This window comes from Pezoporus wallicus, unplaced genomic scaffold (assembly GCF_028554395.1).
Source record: "Pezoporus wallicus isolate ANWC-B61680 ecotype Strahan unplaced genomic scaffold, APGP_CSIRO_Pwel_v1 contig_7351, whole genome shotgun sequence".
In the NCBI taxonomy this organism is placed as follows: domain Eukaryota; kingdom Metazoa; phylum Chordata; class Aves; order Psittaciformes; family Psittacidae; genus Pezoporus; species Pezoporus wallicus.
Genome location: NW_026642420.1, coordinates 93,997 through 119,323, shown reverse-complemented (window position 1 = coordinate 119,323; position 25,327 = coordinate 93,997). Strand labels below are relative to the sequence as shown.

Here is a 25,327-nt window from a genome sequence, read left to right as displayed (position 1 = left end):
TAGTACAGTGATCACTGTACAAGAAGTGATCATAAGTATTATTATTGTCAGAAATGACTAACTAGGCATGTTAAGAAAGGGGAACATATTTAAAAGCACAAAGTCACTGGAGATTTTCAGAGGTTTAAAGGTCTAGAAGGTTCCCCACTCCTGAAATTCAATGACAATTTGGTGTTCTGAAAAATGTGAGACAGCAATTTAAGAGTTTCTTTGGATATTTCATTATATGAGTAATTTGTCTACAATTTTCTTTTTTTTAAACAGGAATGCCCATGAAAACAAAATGTTAGCATGGAAGTCAAGCCCAGCTTTAGATCCAGGCATAGTACAGTCAACTTACAGTTCTTTAAAATTACCCATTTTACAGATAGAGGCAATATCCACCTTATCAGAGAAACTTCTGGGCACATGAGCTCTTCTTGAGGTCTTTACCAGGGCTCACCTGTATCAGATGTAACAAAAGTACTATCTTAATCTGCCTGTTTCCTTATAATAAGATACCTACAACACGATGGTGACCACATCAGGCAAAGGGTGACTGTAGCAGGGGCTCCCCTGTGCACTAACCTCAGAAAAAGCCCAAGGCAGCACACCCAGTGGTGTTTCCATTCCCAGTAAGATGTGGCCACACACCACAGCTGGTGTATATGTTCCAGTTCTGTGCTTGATTTTCCCACCACTCCTTTTCCAGAGCTGAGCATTTTCACCTGGCCCCGCTGGCAGACTGCAGCACCAACCAGCACAGGAATACAGATGCTCTTTGGCCCTCTGCTAGCGTGTATCTGAGGCCTCAGCGAACTCGCTAAGCTTGTAGCTAGGGCTGGCTCTGGGAAGCTGGTGCTTGAGGGAGCTGATCTGATGCAATGGGACAGTCATTTGTCCCTATCCTGGGGGACTGCAAATTTGGATTTTGCTTATAAAACATGAGTGGTTTCAATTCTGAGCCATCAGTAGTACTTGCTTTGTTCAGTATTTCAGTGAACCAGAATGCTATGCCTAAGCATATTCATTAAATATATATTAATCAGAAAACTAAATCTGTGAAAGAACCATCATTTTCTGCCTCCTATTTCTTAAGGTCATCTCAGATCTGGAAGCAACTTGTCTTTCCCACTGTCATCTTCTTCACTGTAGCTCCAGCAACAAGAGTACAAGCAGTTTCAAAGCACAGTACTGGTAAAATAAAGATCATCTTTCACTGGAAAGCCTGAAAAATGCCCTATGACTTTCTAAAGGAATGACTAAAATGAAGCACAGAATGGAGATAACTGAAAACAAGTATGAGACTTCTGAAGGAAATATTACGAGAAAAATCTTGCAGCACTGTAATGAGGGCTTTTGCTCAGGCTGAGAGTGCAAAGATCACCCAGGAGACTTCTTATTCTAATGAAAGGTATGAAACCACAGAGGATTATGAAAACCATCCTTGAGCTGCTGGGAATTAAGTAATTTTTTATCTTTGCACACTTAAAAATGTAGGAAGCAAATAATATGCCTATATGATAATGTTAACCATAGATACTGTCAACTGGAAGGAATCCTGAGAGCAGCTTGACAGCAAGGTGGCATGAATGGGCTGCATGGTTCTTGCCCTCCTAATTAAGTAGTGTGAGCATTTTTTGAGCTGAAGGTCTTCTCCTGTACTTAACACATTCTCAGCTTGCCAGCTCCAGTCTAGTTTCGGCGTGATGGAAAACCAAAGAGCAGCTGAAACCAGAGAAACACAACCCGGAAGACTATTTTCACTGCACCTCCCTAGCATACTGCAGCTACAAGGCTGACCAGACAGTTGCCAACCCAGGCTTTCAAATGGAAGGTGGGAAAAGGGTTGCAAAAAGTCCATAATGCAATATGAGAGTTTACTTCTTTGCTGGGATCTAGTTTTGCTAGTGTAGTTACCTCCTTATTGCCTCAATGACATGCCTGGTGGCTGCATTTTATTCAAACCAGCAGTCACAAGACGACACATCAAATTACACCTAAATAACACAAAACTTTAAACGAAATCTGAAGTTCACCTTCTACAGAACAAATTTTGAAAGCGACGCCACTGTTTATTTTGGCCACATTACTTTCATTAAAATCAACAGGAGATCTTCTGGTAACCTATGTGGTGGTATGTGAAAACCTATTGGCTAATATCAACAGTGTACCTGCTCAATCTGCACAGAGTGAGAGGACAGGCCTGCTGTGAACCAGTTTTTGTACAGACAAGCTGAGATGACATTTGAGTTGTCATTCCTATGATTATTCTCTGGGTGACTTGACATTTTACTCATCATTCAGGTTCTAAAAACAAAATGTTAGAACTCATGCAAAATATACAGAAGCAGATGGCAGGGCCTATTACTGTGATCATAAAGACAGAAGCAGAGAAAAGTAGGGGGATGAAAAGCCTGAAATTTCATTTTTAAATGCGGCTTGATACGCTGAAGGTAAGCTGGTGATATTTTCTGTGTATTTTATGATTGGTTTATGAACAAACCCCTCTGGATATTTGTATGAAATGTTATGTAAATACATAAATACTGAAGATTATATTTTAAAAACTTTACTAAAGCCTTCATATGCTTATAGATAATTATTTAGTACATGTCATACTTCCACTGATACTGTAAAGAAAATAAATTGCTGGCTGCCTAATCACTTTCACGTACACAGCTACAGAGGAGTAAGTACTTTTTAACTCTTCTTAAGCTCACATAGTAGGTTTACCAAATTCCTTGTGCCAGAAATCAAATATGAGAATTCAGTATATGATGAAAAGCCCTCTTCTTCACCAATAGTCCAAAATAATCTCAGAATCATAGAATCATAGAATAGTTAGGGGTGGAAAGGACCTTAAGATCACCCAGTTCCAACAGCCCTGCCATGGGCAGGGACACCTCACACTAAACCATGTCACCCAAGGCTCTGTCCAACCTGGCCCTGAACACCCCCAGGGATGGGGCATTCACAACCTCCCTGGGCAACCCATTCCAGTGCCTCACCACCCTCACAGTAAAGAACTTCTTCCTTATATCCAATCTAAACTTCCCATTTAAGTTTTAACCCGTTACCCCTTGTCCTGTCACTACAGTCCCTAATGAAGAGTCCATCCCCAGTATCCCTATAGGCCCCCTTCAGATACTGGAAGGCTGCTACAAGGTCTCCACGCAGCCTTCTCTTCTCCAGACTGAACAGCCCCAACTTTCTCAGCCTGTCTTCATAAGGAAAAAGGCCTTGTTACAATCCAGGCAATAGACAAAAGTTATCCTGACAGCAAAACAAGAGTTCTTTCAATCTTTCCATCTGACAAGTTTATACTATAATGAAAGGAATGTAAGAAATCATGTATGTTGTAAATAAAGCCCAAATCTCAGACAATTAGCACCATGCCATTTAAGTCATTTGTTTCACTTCTGAATAAACATCTCAGCAAATGTAAGCTGCTGTAATTGCCAGTGGTATCTCAACTGACTGAGAATTTAGGAGAAAATGGACTCTGAGATTACAAATATAACAGAAGGAACCGTGAGAATTATTCCTTAATTGGAATAGCCATGCAATGGAAATATATGAAAATTCCTGCCTTTGTAAAGATGGCACCTTCCTTTCTTGACAATCGTAATGTTTAGCTCTTTTAACCGCTTTTCAGTCAGAAATATAAACTCCGTTTACAAAGAAAACAGGCCTTTTTGATTTTTCTTACCTTACAGATGGGACAAACAGAGGCACAGATCAATGACATGGGCTGTCAAGAGCTCCTGCTCAAGTAAATCAGCAGTAAAGCCAAGGGTAAAACTCATCAGCAACCTTGCTTTCCATTTCCCTATCCAGGAAACTGTCCTGCCTCCTGTCCTCAAGCATCTCTTTACATTATTTCATTTCATAGTCTGTTACAGAGAAGTCACAAGTGTCCACTTGTCTCTGGTAAACAGATAATAGTAATTTCTTCATCATCAATAAAAATATTCAGACCCAAATATCTTGGATGACCAAACAAATAAATCTAGAATGCTTTGTTGAACTCTAAGATGACCTATGACTTCTTTCTGTAGTCACAATATATTTATGACTATTTTCCTACTCAAAAGCTGCTAAAGAACTTAGGCAACTGAAAAGCAAAATAGTTTAAAACACAATTCCACTTGTAATCATGTGGATTTTAACTAAATTGTGACATAGCCTCACAATACTGCATCATTAATATCTTAAACTTCAAATCAGTAAATGCTTTCATGTCAGAAACAAAAGCAAGGTCAGCTTTGTAATTTCCCAAAAAGCCTATCTTCTCTCGTCCTTTTTTTCAGGAAGCAGATCTTACCTCTCAGTGCTTGCTTTACTATTTCATGTCTAACAGTACTTATCAAAGGAGCCATTACAATAGGAATTACTTTGCCTTTGAGGAAAACTTCTCTTTAATATAGGCAAGGACCTTCTGAAAAGGTAAAGCAAATTAATAGAAAGTGTAATGTAAAAGCAAAAAGTTAAGCACACAAAGTCCCTTTAGAGAAGCTCTTACGCAGACATAGCTTCAATTTTCTGTACCACATTCCCACTTGAATTTAACCCCTGCAAGAGAGTGAAGAAACAGAAATAAAGCCACTTAAATTCCTGACTAGAGTTCCTAATACAGGGGTTTAATGAGCTGGAACTGATGTGATGTCCTTTTACTTTGAACTTTTGGTGACATCGTTTTGCCTTTCCTGAGCACATCCATGCTCCAAGTCCTTCAACAAGCTGTGCCTAATTATCAGTTCCAGGTTTGCCCTGGCACTGCTGAGATTGACAACAGAAAAGGGAGTTGGGGGGGACACACTGCCTCGGCAGGGGAGAGATGAGGGAGAAGTGGGCATCCACAAGAAATCTTGTAACAGCAGTGTGGTAGGGGCCCGAAAGTGAGAAGCGGTGAGATTCTGATGGCAAATGTTCAAGAAACTGTGGCAGTCATCAGGCATGGGAAGGTATCAGGCAAGAATTTGGGGTGTTTGGAGGCAGCATGGCAAGAAGAACAGAAGACAGCCCCAGTGAACGTCCATCCCAAGTGGCTGGGAATCATTGTTTTATTATATAGACTACTTTACCTCTGAGGAAAAAATGGTTCCCTCATGATAAATTATGTATTTTGGAACACCATTAAAATTTAGTGTATTTTCTTTCTGGATTTCTAAGATTAGTATTTTGAGATCCGTTACCATAAACATTTAATCTATGGAGGAGAAAAAATAATTGCTTTGGGTATACTAGGTGTATCTGAAAAAATATTTTTAATATCCTTCAGACAAAAGGAGAAGAATGCTTACATTTTCTTTCACTCTAAACTTTTTTATCAGAGCTGACACTACAGAGTGGGCAAGAGAAAAAGAACAAAATCTTCAGCTTTTTCTGGAAAGCATTTAGTGAGCAGAGACCATAAATTATAAATAGACCCTAAACTGCATACGCGGGGAAAGGACACTGCTCTACAGTTTGGTGGAAGCAAGGTGTCTAAGAGAATACAATCCAGCAAAAAACAGAAATATTGATAAAACAGGGATGGAAAAGCTAAACTACTGACCATACATATGTTCAAGTTTATAGTGTCAGATTCCATGCAAGTTCAAGGCAACCACTCCTGCTACTTTGTACAACAAAATTAAAACGGGGAGGGGTTGGAGCATTTGGTGTGGACCAACTCGCTTATTAAGATTTAGCAGCTTCAAGAAACAAATTATTCTTTTCATTAAAAACATGTTTTTTGACACTTCTACTACATCCTTCAAAAGATGTAACAGTTGAAAAGTACCACATGCCAGCAGGATGCCTATTTACAAAGGGTAGACTTTAAACCAGAAAATGTGCACAAAAATTCCTTGGAGACAAAAGAAAATACCTGGCTTCAGTTACTTAAAAATTTTTGTAGTTTACTGATGGGTAGGTTCTACCTGTAGCAGTTGTGGTTTTAAATTATCAAACAGGGATGCCTTGGAGCCCAACTCCCTTTAATGTGCAGGACATCCTACACCTGGGTCAGAGCAATCCCAGGCACAGCTACAGGTTGGGCAGGGAAGAGATTCAGAGGAGCCCTGGGGAGAAGGACTTGGGGGTGTTGGTCGATGAGAAAATCAACATGAGCCGGCTTCAGTGTGCGCTTGCAGCCACCCGTATCCTGGGCTGCATCAAAAGGAGCATGACCAGCAGGTCGAAGGAGGTGACCCTGCCCCTCTGCTCTTGTGAGACCTCACCTGGTGTATTGTGTGCAGTTGTGGTGTCCTCAACACAAAAAGGACATGGAACCGTTGGAACAAGTCCAGAGGAGGGTCACGAGGATGATCAGGGGACTGCAGCACCTCCTGTGTGAGGATAGGCTGAGAAAGTTGGGGCTGTTCAGCCTGGAGAAGAGAAGGCTGCGTGGAGACCTCATAGCAGCCTTCCAGTATCAGAAGGTGGCCTATAAGGATGCTGGGGAGGGACTATTCATTAGGGACTGTAGCGATAGGACAAGGGGTAATGGGTTAAAACTCAAACAGGGGAAGTTTAGATATAAGGAGGAAGTTCTTTACTGTGAGGGTGGTGAGGCACTGGAATGGGTTGCCCAGGGAGGTTGTGAATGCTCCATCCCTGGTGGTGTTCAAGGCCAGGTTGGACAGAGCCTTGGGTGACATGGTTTAGTGTGAGGTGTACCTGCCCATGGCAGGGGGTTGGAACTGGATGATCTTAAGGTCCTTTCCAACCCTAACTATTCTATGATTCTGAGATTCTATGACAAGCAAAGCTCCCACCGATTGCCTGGATGAATTTGGACAGTTTGGAAGATCCATTTACCCAAGTATCTTACCTGACTTCCCGTAATATTAAGGCACATACTCACCAGCTGAAGTCATTGTGAGTCTTTCACTAAATTCAATAAGCACCATTAAGTGAAATTCTGCATTTTTAGCTCTTAAACTGTACTTTGATGAAAGAAGTTAGTATTAATACAGCTAAATGATATCCCTGTTCTGCATTTAACAGAAATAAAATCCTGCATTTCTTTTACAGGTCAAAAAAATCCCCAAAACCCAGGCCAATTGAAACAGAACTAATAAACACCCTCCTGCTGCATATAATATTTTCCCCTGCATTTTGGTCAGACAGGCTTCAACAGAGAACTTGCTGGATCCTGCATTTTTGCCTAACACTTTATCTGCTATGAACACCAACTACAAAGAGGTAAGGTCTCAGAATAGAACAGAGCTAAAAGTCAAAACAAAGTGACTCCAAGATGCATTTTAAATTATCAAACAGGGATAATTTATCCAGTTAAGTTCCTTTGATCTGATGACTACTGATATCCAATACAGTGGGAAATTGTTAGCCATTACACAAGCATTCAGGAAGCTGTACTGCAAAATCACATACACAGCCCCACCACAGCTGCCTCAGCTCTGAGTATGACAGGCCATCTTTCAAGGGTGACAGAGTAGTTCAGACCCAGTTCCAGTTCACTTCTGGGCCAGTCTGCTGTGCCTCCTTAGTCTGACTTGTCTGCATTGCATCCCATCAGCAGTAGAAAAATTGTAAGACTTGTTCATTGATTCATGTAGACATTGGCCTAGCTACATGTAAGGCCTCAAAAACTCAGGTTCAAACAATAACTCGAGATGCAAAGCATTTGCATGTCTGCAACCCCTCATTAGACAACCCACACTTTTACAGCTTCAGATCTTGTTTGGTAGGATGCACAGTATTTTGTCATAGAACATTGGCATAGCTATTCAGTCTAATGATGTCTAACACTTTATAGTCATACAGCTCAAAGAACAGAGGTTATTACCCATGCTCCTACATTTATTACCAACAACACGTGCTTCTTATTTAATGTTTCTTCATAAGCCAACCCCACCTCTAGCTTTCACTACAGCCAACATGCATTGCAAACAGAGTTTGCCTGGAGGACAATGGCTACTCTCCAGGCAAGACAGCCCTTTGCTGCACAGGCTGGCCATGAGCTTCCACTACAGTAAACCCTGTGCTCCCTTATGCTCCTTCATCCCTCACTGCTTGGCTGTGCTGCTCAGGGCCCTTTACCCTTCTGTTGGCAACATGAAGCTCAGTAGAACCACCAAATACTGAAAGAAGGTTCAATGCTGGAAGAATTTCTACGGCTAATCTCTCAGCAGCAGAGACCACATAGCCTCACCTGAATGCACAGGAATGCAGTTTAATTAGTGAAATGACAAACAAGGACATCAAAAGTACCCAAGTTCTTTAGGAAAGTGAAGTAAAAATGTGGTGTCAGTGTTGTTAACAGCGAAGTCCAACAGCCTGTGAATATGGTCTTCCAAAAAACTTCAGTCTTATATTTTTCCTGCATGTCAGTATTCACTGGACCTCAATGTTCTCACTGGCATGTTAAACTGACTACTCCACAGGCTGGATAAGGTATCAGTGACACAATCCATCCACAAATGTTCCTTAGTTTGTTATTGGGGTTTTTTGTCCCCTAATAGAGCCAAGAATATTCCTGTGTCTTTTAATACTGTATCTAATTGAAAATATTTACCTTTGTCCCTATATTTCGGGTGAGCTGAGGCATACCAAAAGCTTTTTCTTTCTAATGTTCCGCGTTTACTGACAGAAAAAAAGATCTGTGACCAAAGACTTTCATTTTCTCTTTTTGCCCTAAAGCTCCATGTCAGAAACAGCTGGGAATTCAGTCTTCAGCTTGCTCCCAGGTAAGGGTCACAAAAATTTATCTTTTTTCTCTTCTTTGTAAGTAGCTCTAAAGTTGCTGAATGAAATTTCCCTGCTACGTCAGCATCAGTATCAAATAAATGACAGAAAAAGAGAAAGCAAACAAGGCAAGCTTGCATAAAATAACAGATACAGCTCTTTTCTCAAGCCGTATTTTTAATGATTGTATGTAGTCAGCACAGAAAAGACATAAGAACTTATGTCAAGTTTATAAAAATTTGGACAGTTCATTGACTCCTACATAGTACCTAGTCTAAGGGATATAATTCAGCACAAAAATACCCAAAACTTTAGTGAAACATGGGACAGTAATAGGAGAAACACGGGGGGGGTGATTTTGCTATAAGTGTTAATGCACACCTTCCCCGTTTTTGCACAAGTGTTTGTATTTCTAAAGACAAGATTACAAAAACTAGACCTACATAGATCAGTAACCCAGCTGGCCAAATTCTACACTTGCAGACTCAAACCACCACACAGGAATCCAAACTGAGCTCTGCATTTGATTATACTTTAAGAGACTGAGAATAGATCTTAGCAAAAATTCCCTGCCAATATTACATTTCTTCCAACAGCACATTTCATACCATTTTGCCAAATCTAATTTTTAAAGACTTACATTTTGCTTCCTTTAGTGTATTAGCCTCTATTCTGCTATTTTATTGGCTATTCAGCTTACACTTAGATATCTCTGTCCCTTACATTAAATATTTTTATTCATCCTCACTGTTTATACCCTGCAGACATCTGCAGCCTATTGCTTTCTACTTGGGTCATCATTACTTACCAAATTCTTTCGCCTTTTTTTTTTCCTCTCTGACATCTTCTGACTCATCTGGTGTCTCTAAGCACTCTCAAAATATTTCTAAGTTGTGCAGAGTTGAGCACAATATTCTAGAAACCTCATCAGTAAGATGAAGTTGTTGCAGAGTTGAGCACAATATTCTAGAAACCTCATCAGTAAGAAGTACTTTCCTAATGTACTTTCCTAATGTACTTTCCTAATGTTCCATAGTCATCCTGAATTTCAAACCAGCTTACATTATAGACTCAGGTATATTTTAGTATTTGCCTTGCTTTTAGGATATTTTCAGGATTACAATTTTCAGAAAAGGAAACTGAAATTGGAAATAGGGCATTGTCACTCCATGAGGTATTAGATATACACTGGCAAGCAGCCACTTCTACTAGCGTAATCACCAAGAATCAGTCATGGAGTTGCACTGACTTCTTCCAGACTGAACAGCTAAGAAAAAAAGGAAACCTCCCATGCAGATGTACTGAAGAAGAAACTAGTGAAATAGAGTCCCATTTCTACCCCCATTTTTCTCTTCTTGCCAGACTGTGCCTTCTTGATGCTGCTGAAGAGTGGGAAGGAGGTAGGCCCAATTTTGGTATTGTGTTTTACAGTTAATTGCTTTGATTTCTAGATCTGTGCGCAGTGTGTTTTTATTAGCTGGTTATGAAAATTTTATCCAATTCTGTCAGCAGCAGGAACTGGATGGCTGACTTGTCATCTGAAAAAGCCCAGAATAAATCTTGCAGCAGCCACGGTGATCAATCGGTACAGCTCTGTGGTAAGCTACAGTTGCATTATTTTTATTTGAATTAACAAAGTGCTTTTTGAGCAAAAAGCACAAAATGAAGAGAGACTCTGACAAAGAGAACTTGCAATCTAAGGAAAGAGAGGGACTGACAGGATAGCTGAAGAATACACGCCCAGGAGGCTGGAAAGTAGTTTCAGCACATAACTGTTCTTAATTTTGCCTCCAGGATGACAAAGCTAGAACACTGGTCCAGGTCTGGTGCATCAACTGTAACATCTATGTCTAGCACATGCCTTCTCTCAAGCAGCCAAAGCAAGGCCAACTCCCCACCCTCAGCCACCCTTCTCTGGTCAAAGACTTATATATCCAGTTTTCTGTTTCTAACATCAGTGGAAAGATGACTGGGAAAGCAGCCTATATGCTGGTAGCAGCCCATGAAAAATATTAAACAATTCTACTAACTTGTTTTAAACTAGTATTTTAGTTCCGAGATCTAATCCTAATTCTCTATTGCCTCAAAGTGCGTAATATTCCACAGTACTGTATATGAAACAAGGCACTCAGGATGTTAAATCAGTCTTCTTAGCGCATCAGACAGCTACAGAAACACACCAGTTAATAATTTTATTTTTTTTTTTTTTTTTTTTTTTTACTCTTTTTAGGGACAGAATGTACTTTTTGCTTCTTATTTTAGCCAAGTCAATATAAAATACCTCAGGTCAGATTAAGAGAAAAAAAAATGCACATACTATTATATGCAATAATAGTAAGCACAGTGAATAATGGCATAAAGGTACTACAGCTAATGGACTGGGAATGTAAAATAATTTAGCAGAAGTTCCTAATAGTTAATTTTTTTATCATTTGAAGAGGTGATTAAAAAGAGCTTTTTGAACCTCCCGAAAGGAGGAAAAATTTATGGCTCAGTGTAAGCAAATGGACATGAGTATCTTTGAAGCTTCTGCAACTGACACATTTGATGACACATCTATCATTTTATTGATGACCTTCTACATGATCCTATAGATAAAGAAGCAATTAACTTACAGATTCAGACTTCCTCCTGTGACAGGAATGACCCTTTGCCTTGACAGCTTGGGCTTTCTGAACCTGTTTGCCATTCTGCCTTAACACAAAATATATCTAAGCCTCTTTTCTGAGGCAAATATTTAGGTAACTTCTACACAGAAGTAACCAAAATGCTTTCTGGTTAAATCCTCTCCATTACCAGAAGATTGTTTGGCACAGATGATACACAAAGAGGATAGCTCTTGCTCTTCAATTCAACAACTCTAATGCCAAAAGACTAGAGTTTCAAGCTTGTATTGCCCATTTCAATGCTCCTATACTAACAGGTGCATTGCCAAAGTGCTCACAAAATAGAAGGAGAAAATAAAGGTATTTCACCCCCTCCCAATAATGGATACAGTTAGTATGAAGCCTTTTTGCTTGGCAGTTATAAAATGGTAATTACAAGTGTAGAAAAAGATTAGCCTTACGCAAAGAAAGTGAAGAAATCCCATCCGGACTTCAATTCAAAATGTTTCTTTTGAAAGGCACACACCAAGGACAAGACAGTCAAGAGGAGATCACACAGCTAATTATTTGGAAAAAATAATTTCACAGTATTCTAATTTTTATTTTTGAAAATTTGATCAACTCTTAGGGAAATACAGAAAGTACACGTATGGGGGAAGTGAAGGCAAAGGTAGACCAGCTTACTGCTTAGACCACTAGCAGTACACCAACTATCATCAGGGGAAAAAAAAAAAAAGTCTTATTTAACTTCCCCTCTATTAGCAGCTACCTTCTCCTTGGAAAGGTCTTAAGATTTTATGGTCATAAAAATTTAACAAAGAGCAACTGTGTAAAAAAAAATAAATAAATAATTAATACTAAAAAGACCATCAGCCAGGACCATCATGGTCTATTAATATAAACTTACATTGTTGGTTTCTAGACAGATTTTTTCTGTATGTGTATTTTAAAACTCAGTTAAAAATTATTTGCACTGTGCAAGTTAAGTCTTCTAGAAGACACAAGAAAAATTTAGCACAGCATTGGCACAGCATAATGGTCCCTCCTGACAGAAATTAGATGGGAAAAATAGTTACTGAAAAAATGAACACTGAGATTCATTTAACAAGTATATTTTCAAAGTTGCCAGCAATTAAGACTATGAAAATGTTCTCTAGTAGTATTTCTATATTACCAGATGAAGATAAAATAAATAATTTTGAAGACTGATTGTTACTGTTGATGCACAGTGACAGCGACTCAGTATTTTACAGTGAAGAACAATGCTCCATCAGTCCAGATTTTATACAGTAGCAGGGAAATATGTAACAATCAGGTAATCTACAAATCTGAAACACCGCTTCAAGTCTGGATTTTTTTTTTTTTTTGGTTGGTTTGTTTGTTTCTTTTAATTGAAGAAGTTGTGGTCAAACTAGAATAATCTTTGTCTGATGTTTAATAAAACAAAACATTAGTTTTACAGGATTGAGGTTGATAAAACTATGTCAAAAGGTTTTTGGAAGGGCTCTTTACAAATGTGTTCCTAACACTATAGCTATGCAAGCTGATTTACCACAACTTTGCCCCCTCTTCAGTGGTACAGAAGACACTCATTTTAGAGGGTTTGCTTTTGGCTTGACCTCTTCTGAGGTTAATATATAATATTGATAAAAAAATTACCACTTAACCATAGACTAGCGGTTTTCCTCAGTGCTTAACTCCAATCCAAAAACTTTAAAGGAAGTTCAGTTTAGCCTAATGTCCAAATATTAACTACTCTGGCCACTCTACAAATCTTGTTTCAGTGTCTGCAGAAGAAATTCCCTTGAAAACCTGATTTTACATGAAATCAGGATCTCTCTCCTTGGAGATGGCCAAAAGGCGATTGGACATGGCCCTGCTTGAGCAGGAAGGTTGGACCAGATGAATCTCCAGAGCTGGTTTCCAACCTCAGCCATTCTGGAATCCTGTGAATTGCAATGTAACAACTACCCTGTACTTGCAGGATCCTACAGGTTATCTTTTGTTACAGTGAACCTCTGTTTTAACTCTTACAAAGAAAGAGCAAGACAGGCATAGCTTTCAACTTGTTCATCTAACTTGTATCTGAACTTCAGGGACTCAATCAATCAAGCCTTCTAAAGCAAATCTAGGTTCTCTATGCACTCAACATAGTGCATGTCAGCACAGCCCTTGTCTCAGAAGACCCAAGACAAATGCTGCCTTCTTGAGTTAGACAGTCAATCATGAATGCTTATTTTTGCTATCAGTTCTGCATTAACCCTCCAGTTTCTGAACTCTTTGCTATCTAGAGGAATGGGCAGAGGCAATCTTTGAGGTTCTCTGCATGCTGGGAGCTTTCTGAAAGGTTTTAGGTTTCTTTGCATTAATACAGCACATGTGGGAACATTTGCCTTACTTTCAGCAAGCTCACAGTCCTACCAGACGGGAGTATATTCAGGAAATATTAAACAGGAACCATATAAAACAAAATTAAAACACAAATAAGCATTTTAACCAACTCTATATTGCTAGTATTTAAAATGTAAGCTGAGTAGAAATGAGTTAATCTTGAGTGCTGAAATTATACAAAGCCTACATTTAGCAACTATTTTCACACTCGCAGCGCACATTTCTCAGTCACAGTCAACGCAGCAGAACTCAGTAAACCACTCCTGTTTAATAGGATGTCATTTATCTGCAAATATACTTTACAATAACGGATTTTCAACTACTGCAAATTGATTTTATTTCTTTCCTTCCAAATGTCACTGTGCCACAGAGAATAACTCCTTTGAAATTAATAATAATGAAGATGCATTGCATCTGACAGCCCTAACAACATGTTTACTAGAACATTCTACCTTTAAACAGATACAGAATCAGAAGAGAATACTTTTTCAGATTCCACTGTTTCAGCACACAGTTCTGTATAAACAGAATTATCCTACTTAAAAGTTATTTCCATTTTGGTATTATTACTATTTGATAGTTTTATTTCGGGAAGCTATGACATACTGCAAATTATTGCCCCAAACAATAAAAGTTTATCCTTTTGTATCTACTTTAATCAAAATAATAGTCTCCTGTTTCCAGTAGGTAATTCTGGCAATTAATTATCCTAACTTACCCTAAAAGGACAACCCTAAGGTGTCACTCACAAAGAGAAACAATACTAAAAATATTCTTTCAAACTGCTACTGCATAACACAGTGAGAGATTTATTCATGTTTGTATTTTACATATTTTGTTACCAGAAACCACAGAACAACAGGAGTTTTGCCAGTGGTGTGGGTCATTATTTCTTTCCTATAATATGAGTTTCAGTTAAGAAATTCTCAAACATGCTCACCCTCCTAACTCAAATGCTGCCATCACATTCCACACTGAAACTTCATTTACTGAGTTTCACTTTTATTCCAGCTCTCTCCCGTGCAATTTGCTTGCATAAGGAAAACACCTACTTATCTAGAAGGTGTATCTTATTTATGATTGCATGCGCAGAGAACGTTTTGGAAAAGTGTATGCTCCAACGTTAAAGCAAACTGTAACTAGAAGCCCAAACCTTTTGTTTCAGGAAGCAATATATATCCAGGGTTACTTCAGCTGGACTAATATATTAACACCGAAAATGAAACAAAAAACTGACCATCAAAACTGCATGCAGCGCTGCCGTTTCCTTTCCTCTTTCCAGTCCGAAAGTTCTAACAAAATATTCTCCCTTTTTTTAGCACAAACAGGGCAACAAACAGCAACTTACCCATTTATAGCTTCAACACCAAGTACAGTTATGTAAGGTGACCTCTAACTATCTGCTTTGTAGCAGCACCCTCACAAAAGAAAAGCAAGGTATACAGCGCAAAACAGCCCTAAGATGTTACCCCTGCTGACCCATAACTACCCTCACACTTGAACAGCACAATAAAGAGAAAAATGACCTTCAGGAATGTACAATTTAAAATGTTAAAATGGAAACTGACAAGTCATTTAGTGACAGAACAAACTTAAGATATTAACACAAACCTTCCTTGCAAGCAAGAGCCATGAAACAGATAAAGGTGAAATGCTGCAGCCAACTCTTGACATCTGAAACCTATTTCAAACTGCTAATAATACAGTCTATTCTTCAAAATTTACATTGACATTTACTTTTGCTCACCACATTTACCTCCTGCTTGTGAGATTAGCAACATGCACGTTACATACAAATAGCTCTTGGGTCCAGCTCTGAAGTCCTGTGCTGTTTTTAACTGCCACTGGAGCATGTGATTAGACAGAAGCTATGATCAGACCAGAAAATTAAGCATACTGCAATTATGTTTAGAATTGTGCACGTTGGGTTGCTTATAGTGTGTGAAAACACTACCACTCTTACTTCTTTTCTTTACCCATTACTTAGAAACTAGTTGTCTTCAGTTTCCTTTTTGGGAAACCGTTTTCCATATATAGTAAGGAGAATGGAATTCAGAGGTGCCCAGCAACCCGTTCATAGAACTTATCTCAGCAGGGACTTTCATATGTCATTAGAGAGAAAACAAGTGGTAGTAACCAGTGAGTCATTTTATCTTACAATTCTTTTCTTATACAGGTACAAGTAACACTGCATGAACTCTCCTGTAATCAGAACTACTACACCAGGAATTGGTGACCACTCAAAGCCAGCCAGCCAGCCAGCCAGCCTTCTCTCTCAAGGTCCAAACAGTTTGCATTAGCACTTACTGATATGCATCCTGTGTGAGCTCCAACTATTAATAACTATTCACTTTAAGATTAAAAAAAAATGGCACTTTGCTGTAGTGACCATTAGTTCGTGTGCATACTTTACCTGTACATCATTGGTGTTCATTCTTGTTCCGTCCTTCCCAACAAAGATGTCATCGATGTCAACCAGAACATACCTATCCAAGGACAGTCTGAGCCTCTTGCCAGACAGGAAAGAGACAGCATCTATGAAAATCAGCCTGTGCAGCCAAAAATTCAAGTTATTGCCGAAAAGGACTCGCTGAATCCCATCGTGGAGCCCCAGATCATGAATTACCGTGGCATAGAGAGCACTTATAGCAGCAGGTGGTGAAAGGTTTTCTGCTGTCTTTACTTTAGCAAATATCACTGGTTGATAAGTCGTATGATTAACGTGGAAAACTGCCCAGTCATTTCCAAGCACTGGACCTTTCTCAAGCTTAGAAGATTTAGTCACATGAAGCAGTGGGGAATGAGGGTTAATGCAACAGTCCTTTATACCCAGATTGCTGTGGACATGGAAAGGAAAGCCCTTCAACTGAGAGCTCTGCAAGCTGTTCTCATTACCTTTGTGAAATCCAATAACACCTACACCATACTCTATACAGTACTTATCTAGAAGGCCTCTGTTCCAGGAGTCCATGTTCACATACTTTAGAATATTTTCATATACTATGAGAGCATATTTGCCTTTATTTTTGTCTATAAGCACTGGGAGGTCACCTTTCCCAGATGCAATCTCAATGTGAAACTGAAATCTACTAGATTCTAAAATGGTTATTATATCTTGGCCTAGTGCTGAATACTGACTTTCCACAAACACCAGCACTACAAGATCTGTCCTCAGGGGGTCAACGGACTTCATGGTCTTCATCTCCATCAGCTTGTACTGCAACAGTTGAGGATCACCACATTCCACTTCTGAAGAGATTTCAGGAAGTTCATTTTCCTGTTTGTAGCCATTATACAAGTAATATGCAGAAATAACTATGCTCACCATACAAAAAGTGGCCAGCAAAATAACTGTCCTTTGAAAATGTCTGTGAAGTTTCAGGATAAAACTCATGTTGTTTACTTGCCTTAGATTGTTCTTGACAGCAGCATTAAAAACAAACACAGATTCTCGACAACTTGTTCCAATCCTCTGAGGTATTTATGTAACCATTGCAGCACACACCTCTATCTTCCACAAAACTTTACAGAAGGTATAGTCTAGAAGAAAAGAAAATCAGAGATTTAATTAAGGCATCCCACCTGTTGGAAGTATCATCACACTTAGAGTAACAGTGAGCAAAGAAATCACTGCCAGGCAGAGGTTTAGAAACAAACAGTTCAAGACTTCAATAATTCCTTTTTTAAATTTTGCATTAGTAGCATTATTTCTTCCTGCTCCATTAGCTGCCACGCTTGCTTGAATGTCTCTAAATTTCACAGGCTCCTTACCCCAGAAGATCAAGTAAAAGAGGGTAGGCATAGGAAGCACTGAAAAACAAGATACGGCAGCAAAGAACTCCCTGCTTTTTGATTTTTTCTTTTTATTTTTCCCAAGGATAAAAGTAAACTCCCAATAGACAATTTGTGACAACCTAAACACTGAAGAAAATTTAAAATCTTCCTCTTTCCACCCCAAACAGCTGGGGGAACATCAGTCTATATGACTAAACAAATTTTCTTACATTACTTTTTGAAGAACCAAGAAGTGCTCAAAACACGTATGTTTCACCTGTTGTGTACCTATCGGTATGTACAGCTACATACTGGTAGAACCTGTATTATGTGTATTATAGGAGTATTTTTAAAACAAAAACTACACTTCCCCCCACCCCGCAACATTAAAAGTAAACAAATAACATTTCACTGGACTATGTACTGTTTTGCAGATAGTGCAAATTACTTCTTTATTAAAAAAAGCAGTAAAATAATCCAGCTTGTAAATTTAAGAAAAGAGAGTAATAAATCAAAAGCTAACTTAAGACGCAGATCATCTAATGATATACTTAGGCTTTAACTTGTACCTAAGGAAGGCAGCCTTTTCTCAAGCAAACAGTACAACTGCTGTCAGAAGTTTCTAGTAAAACAACTGAACGATGTGACAAATATCAAATAATTAAGTAATATAAGTTAGAAAGGAAGATTAAAAATACATTTTGAAAACTACAAAGAGTATGAAAAACACTTGAGTGTATAAAGATTTAGAACATGCTAATGTAACTTCAAATGTAGTACACAACCATTTGTTAATTGGACAAGGATAAACTCTTTTTGTAATGTTAACAGGACCATTTCCCAGCTAAGCACATGCTTCCATGCTCAACTGTTTGGTTGTTTGGTTTGGTAGGTTTTTTTGTTTGTTTGTTTTCTGTTGTTGTTGTTTTGGTTTGGGGTAATTTTTTTGTGGTTATTTTTTTTTTTTGTTTTAGTAATGAAGAAGGACTTAAAAGGTCAATACCAAAAAGTTCCAATATCCAGTAACCAGTATCAAATAGTCTGTACTGATTGACAGAATATTAAATTTTCTTGTGAGATCATGGCTAACAAATGGTATCTACTCAAGCTCTATCCAATGTTTTGTACTTTCTAAGGTTTACTGGGGGATGTTAGAAATGTTGATTCCTAAAATGGCTGACAACCTTCAGTACTGAATCAGGGAGCAGATGATAATAGAAGAAATAAAGTCAGCTTCTGATCCAAAATAAACTACAGTATCTAAAAAGATTAATTACATAGTAATAAGAGGCGGGGAGAAGGGAAAGGCAGAGGACAAAACCAAACAACATGTCAGGTACTTGAGCCATTTAACCACTTGACAAAGGCTCCTCATCCTACAATATAAGGAAGGTGGTCTTTCAATCAAGGTTTTAAAGTTAAAAATGTTATGCACATAACAGCACCTATGTAACTTCCACAACTTTAACTAAGTCCCAAACACTGATCCTCCCAGTGCCATAATGAGCACAAAGTAAAAATACAAGAGTAGGAAAAATAGATAAGGGGAAAAGCGAGAAACTACACAGCACTCCAGTTATCAAACCAGCAAATTTAAGCACCAAGAGTAAATATACATAAGCTGTCTCATTCATAATTAAGGTTCCCTTCAAACCTGCATCTCGCCAGACAACCCTGCTTTCTGGATATGTTAGAATAGAATCATAGAATAGTTAGGGTTGGAAAGGACCTTAAGATCATCTAGTTCCAAACCCCCTGCCATGGGCAGGGACACCTCACACTAAACCATGTCACCCAAGTCTGTGTCCAAACGGGCCTTGAACACTGCCAGGGATGGAGCATTCACAGCTTCCCTGGGCAACCCATTCCAGTGCCTCACCACCCTTACAGTAAAGAACTTCTTCCTTATATCCAATCTAAAGGTTCTACTCTCTTCACCTCTACTCTCAGATAGGAGTGTATTAACCCTTTCTGTTCTTGGTAGACTTGCAACCAGCCTTGAACCATTCCTGCAGCTGCACACAGGTTTTAGAAAGGAGTTTCAGGAGTTTTGCCTTGCACCCAGGCAGAGAGGGTCATTAATCAGTGTTAGACAAAAAAAAAAAAACAAACAAACAGCAAAACCCAAACCAAAAATCCACAAAAAAACCCAACCAAACAAAAACCCCCAAAAAGACAACCAAGCAAAAAAGAAAACAAAACAAAACCCATAAAAACAAACAAAAAACCCTTCAAAAAACAAACACACAACACATACTAACAGTTTCTCAGTTTCCTAGAGGCATGGATCTGAAAAGAACATACAAAGACTGAACAACAATCTGAAAATACCTTTAGAAGAACTCAAAAAACCTTTTTAAGTATGGAGGTGTCTGGTCTTGGTCACACTACCTTCAAGAATAATACCAGTTTAGATAGCAGAAGAGAGATACCCAACACTGTAAGAAGCCAGGTGAAAAGGAAGGAGCTCCATCCTGAATGAGTAACACCAAAGAGATGTTTCCAGACAAATGATTTTACGTTACACATACAAAGGCTTCTCTTCATTTTGTATTTCCAATTCAGCCGTCTGAATGCCAAGAAACTCCCAATTTGAGTGGCTAAAATTCTTACTGCATTCTGTAGACAAGCCGTACATATGCCTGCTTATCTTCAGTAACAGCAGACCTGGCTTGCTTACCTCACAGAGCTCAGGGCTGGTTCACCCAAGAGATGTGAGTCTGCAAAGCAGAATTCCTGCTGACAAAAGTATTACTTCTTTGAATGACACAAAGTCAACCACCACATGACCAACAAGCACAATGCTCACCTGCTTCTTTTAGCCTTAAGCTCCTCTAACACAGCTCCAAAACAGCCCTATTCTTAGGACTTTGGTGGTTTCTGTCATATTGAGAGGGAGTTCCCAGCAGCATGATCTAGACATTTCTTTCTTTACCAGCCTACACTTCTGACAGTCACTTGAACTTGAGAATCCTGCTTCCAGTAGGAAAAATTTACAGTGACCTAAGCTCATGACAAGGAAGGACTGATTAGACAGAATTGTTTGAATGAGCTATGACTGAAGGGGTGCAACCCCAGGGCTACTAAAGTCAGCAGCAGGAACGCTTAAAATATTTGCAGCAAGGACACAGCTTCTAATGCGGCTCCATAGAGCAGAAGATCTGGAGCCAGCCCTGAAACCTGTATTTTCTTCTAGAAAGCCTCTGTCATTTTATCCCTGCCTCCTAGTTGCCGGTACCTCCTGGATCGGCAGAGAGCAGCTGTAAATGGCTGAAAATGCCAAGACAGATGCGAGTTTGAGAAGTGAGGAATCCTCCAAGACCCAGCAGGATACAGCTAGACTTGGCATCCTCCCCACTCAAGACAGGAAGGTAGAGGAATGGAACAGAGTAAGGCACACGTTTGAAATACATGCCGTCTTGAACAATCTTGATGCTTATGTAATTTTCACTTAAGAACTGTTTTGCATGGCAAGAGCTCAAAAGAACATAAAAAAAAAAAAAAAATACAAAGAGAACGTGCATTTAAAAATACCAAAATAGTTTCAAAGCCTTGATGAAGTAGCTGCTGTTCCCCCAGGAAAGCAACACTTTACTCTTGAGCAAGAGTACTTGCTAGGTATTCCACTAGTATCTTACAGCACTATGCTACAATAAGTCATGCATCAAACTTGACAGTGGAGTTTTCTGAGCTCCTACCATTTACAGTTTTCTTTAGTTTTTTGTTTCATTGCTACACATAAACAACCAAACTCTTGGCTTCTATAAATCACTTCAGCCAAATAACCCTAACGGCAATACTTACATGAGGCAACACTGGCTGGGGATACAGCCTATTAATAAAATACAGAAAGTGAACATGAAGAATTTGAAACTGTAATTCTTGATTTTTTGTATTTTCTGGCAGTAAAGTTTATATGATAAACACCAAAGCAGCCAGCCTGGAAGCCAGTCCCTGGACTCAGACTCACGGGCAGCCGCTTACAGTGTCTGTGGGGTTGCCATGGCACTCGCAGAGCAAATACTGTGCCCTCCTTGGTACATTAGCTTGCAGTGAGACTTCCACAGCGCACACAGCCAAGGCTTTGTGTGACTGGCTTTTCTACGCAGCAGAAACATACTGTTTTCTGGACTCAGCAGTTGAAAAGAAACGTGGTTCTGACCATTCAGTATTATAACTGGGATTTAAGGTACTGCAGGCTAAAACCCCACCCTCAAATTAAGTCATTTTCAAGTTCACATCTTCATACAGTAATGAATACTTAAATAGGAAGCCAGGTACTCACATAAAAACAAACACATAAAACTGCTTACAATTAAAAAAAAATTACTAAAGCTGTATTATGAGTATCAAAAAGATTCTTAAAACTACAAGAAACATTCTTCAATTCAGTTGTTTTAAAAATTATCAAGATTAAAACAATGAGATGAGCTCAAATACCCACAAGCAAATGAGAAATTGCTCTCAAATCACATTTTCAAAGCCCAGTAAAAAATACCTGGTTTAGTCTTCCCTCAAGGCTGTGCAAGGGTAACTGTTTACCATGACCCTTGATTAGAAACAATAAAGTTGTATCATACTTACACACAGACATAAAATATTGTGGTTTTGTTACACATGGCATAACAAAAATCCTTTACATGAAGAACTGCCAAAACCCAGAGCTAGCTCAGGATCAATTGCTCATCAGTATTATTCAGCTATATTATATTTGTCTGGTTACACATGCCTGAACATATTTTTAATATCTTTCTCCTCTTCTAATAATCCCCATCATTATATTCTGGATCTGCTCTTCACTAAACTGGCCTCTACTACAGTGCTATTTACATATAGTAAATGAAGGATGAGTTTTAAATTAAGAAGAGACAAAATCCAGACATACTGTTGGCAAATCAATAACTCTCCGCTGATTAGAATGCTATTTAATTGCTTTAAACATAAAAGCCTGCTTTGGGCAGCCACTATGAAATATGACCTTAAAGGAAGTATTCTGAAGTCACTATATGAACGTTACTAAAATGAAAATCTTTGGATATACGGATGACTTGGTAGGAAGCAACAAAGTGCATTTGGAAACAACCAAACCTGGGATGGAGAGTAGTGGTTGGATTTTGAAATCAGTTATGAAAACATAAAACTGGTCTCTAAATACTGAGTACACCTGCTTACAATGTTATTTTACTGACTGATGTATTTAAGCAGTAATAGCTCAGAGAGGCAAATCCAGGCTGAGAATGAGAACTTATGACTGCATATGAAGATGACAATTTCAACTTGAAAAAGATTGCAATATGAGACATGAACTGTCTAGGGAAGCTGTTGAGACTGTTTAACATCAGACAACAAACCTTGTAATGCATGAATACTGAAGGGCTTACATTCTGCGGCACATATTTGGTTTTATTTGGGTTTGCTTTGGTTTTGGTGGTTTTTCTTTTGTTTTGTTTTTTAAAGAACAGTTTAGGCAAAACAAGAATTTTATATATGAGATATGTTCTAGATAGATCTGGTCTTTCAAGTCTTTGGTGCAAGCGGATTTCCATTTTCATTGTACCTATGATATCCTTAGATCCATATTGTATTGCTTCACACACTACTGCAGAACCTTATGGGACAGAAATTAATGCATCAGAATTTGTCATGAAAAGATATATATAAAGATTAAATTTATGATATTTTATAATATTTTAAAAGACTACTTGTAAGACTTTAAGAGAGTACAGAAGTTGGATTTGGTCTTCAAATTACTATTTTACCTTCATACAATACCTTCTATTGAAAGATATTAAAACACATTACATATCACGCAATTTTTGCATCTTATACAATTTCTCATTCATTACCCCCTCCAATTATTTTTCATCATTTGCAGAAACATCATCTGAAGACTAAACGATTTGCTCAAGACCTTTAAGATAAATATACAACACATTCTGTTGGCCAAAGCACTACTTTTCCCTCTGTTTCCTCCTACAGCTCCCAAGCACAAGCCAAGTGTAGAGAGTTAATAAGGTGGAGTTTGCCACCATTCCTTCCTAGGGCTCCGAGTGGTCTCTCAGGAAGTGAGTGGTGATGCTAACAGATTTATCTCATTTTCCATTCTGTTAAAAAAGAAATAAAGACACCACACCAAAACCTGAAGCAATTATCTAGAACATCAAGGGATGAATTTACTAATACGAAAGTTTTCTGGCATCTTCCAAAGGCTACATATGACAGCTGAATCTAGCAGTAAAACACACCGATTACTGCACGGGATTTTGGAAATCCACTACCTATGAACACTTGAAGTTTACTGCACTGCGATGACCGATTTTGTTCCCCATTACAGTATGTCCGCAAACACTAGAGGGCAACAATGTCGCACCGAAAAACTCCGGGAGGGGGAATGGGGAAAAACCCCAAGCAGCTGAAGGACTGAGGTAGGCACCGCACCATCTGAGGCGGGCAGATGCTAGGTGAGCCAGTAAAGAAGAAAGACAACGCAAAACCCAAAGAAGCACCACACAACAAAACTGGAGACGGACCCTCACACGGCGGGAGGATCGGGACGCCCCCGTGCGCTGGGGGACGAGCCCCGGCAGCGTTGCTGCACCCACCCGGCACCGGACAGCCTCCAGATCCAGCTGCGCTCCCGAGCCAGGCCTGCCCGGCGGTGCCGGAGGCTCAGGAGCCTCCGCAGCGGCTCGGACACAACTTCGCGGAGGGGCGGCCGGGGAAGCCGACAGCGCACCGCCAACCAGCCCGCGGGGTCTGGACACTGTGCCCCGCAGGTCCCGGGGGCACAGCGTGGAGGAGCCACCCTCCCCAACCGTTACCTCCATACGCGCTCCGCCGACATGCCACCGCCGCGGGGCCCGCCTGAGGGTGAGCGCCTGCCTGCCCGCCTGCCTGCCCGCCGCAGCTCCCGCTCTCGTTCACCGGCGGCGGGCGCAGGGAGCTGTAGACGGTCCTCCAAGGGGAGGCGCCGACACCCAGCTGGCGTGGGGAGAGTGGTGCGGTGCGGTGCGGTGTGGAGCCGCACCGGCACCGGCACCGGCACCGCCCCCGCCACAGCCCTCCCGCGGCAGGGAAGGCCGGCCCCCGGGGATGCGAGTACCGCTAGCCTCGAGGAAAGGCGCCGCACCCGCACTCACCGGCGAGGAGCAGGCAGGGCTCCGCCGTGCCATTTCCCACCATTGGCCATCAGCGGCCCTGTCGCTCGTCGGTCGCCACCTCCCTTTCCTCCTCCCCCTTCTCCTCCTTTTCGGGCGACTCGGCCAGCCCGGGAAGTGGGGAGGCGGAACTGGGCGGGGGTTGACGCGGCCCCTCTCGCGGGCCTCTTCTGCCTCTGAGGGCCGTGGTGGTCGCACCCACAGGCACCTGCGGTGACTCCTTCCAGGGACCAAGGACCGAGGCTCCTGCTTGAGGTAACTTTCCCACCACCTCTTGCAAACCACAGGCTCCCTCTGCTGTGGCGTTTTTTACCGTCTGTTTTAAATAAAGTATGTTTTGGGGGATTTACCCCGAACCGCCGGTGCATGTTTAGGATATGACCAGTTTCTGAATCGTTTCATATGTAGCAGCACAAAGTGGAAATTCCGCAAGGTCAACTGTATTTTCTTAAGACAATTTGGGGTTAAAGTATCGACAGAATGCCAAGTAATGCGTTTGCAGCCTCACTGCTTTTCTTTATTGAATTTTGTAACCCTAATTTAAACAGAGTTAGTCCCTCTGAATTATTTTTCACTGATACTCTGCATCCTTTGCTCCAGAGATGGGGCTATTTTACTACTGCAGACTAGGGAGTTACGATTCTCTGCCTGAACCACATTATCTTCACAAATGAGAAGTAAAATTAATAAATTTTACAAGTGCTCTCTTGATCTAGCTAATTT

At 40.0% G+C, this 25,327-nt stretch overlaps 1 protein-coding gene across 2 annotated transcripts in view; it reads right to left on the bottom strand.

Moving 5' to 3' along the window:
* Positions 1-24,342, bottom strand: part of LOC130610245 (bifunctional heparan sulfate N-deacetylase/N-sulfotransferase 3) — a 61,727-nt gene extending 37,385 nt beyond the window's left edge. For both annotated transcript variants that reach the window (XM_057429937.1, XM_057429938.1), the window contains exons 1-2: positions 24,269-24,342; positions 16,087-17,213 (exon numbers count right to left, since the gene is read on the bottom strand). In XM_057429937.1, coding sequence (XP_057285920.1) covers positions 16,087-17,067 — 981 coding nt within the window. In that variant the 5' untranslated portion in view covers positions 17,068-17,213; positions 24,269-24,342. The remainder of the gene's footprint in view (positions 1-16,086; positions 17,214-24,268) is intronic.
* Between the last annotated feature and the right edge of the window lie 985 nt (positions 24,343-25,327).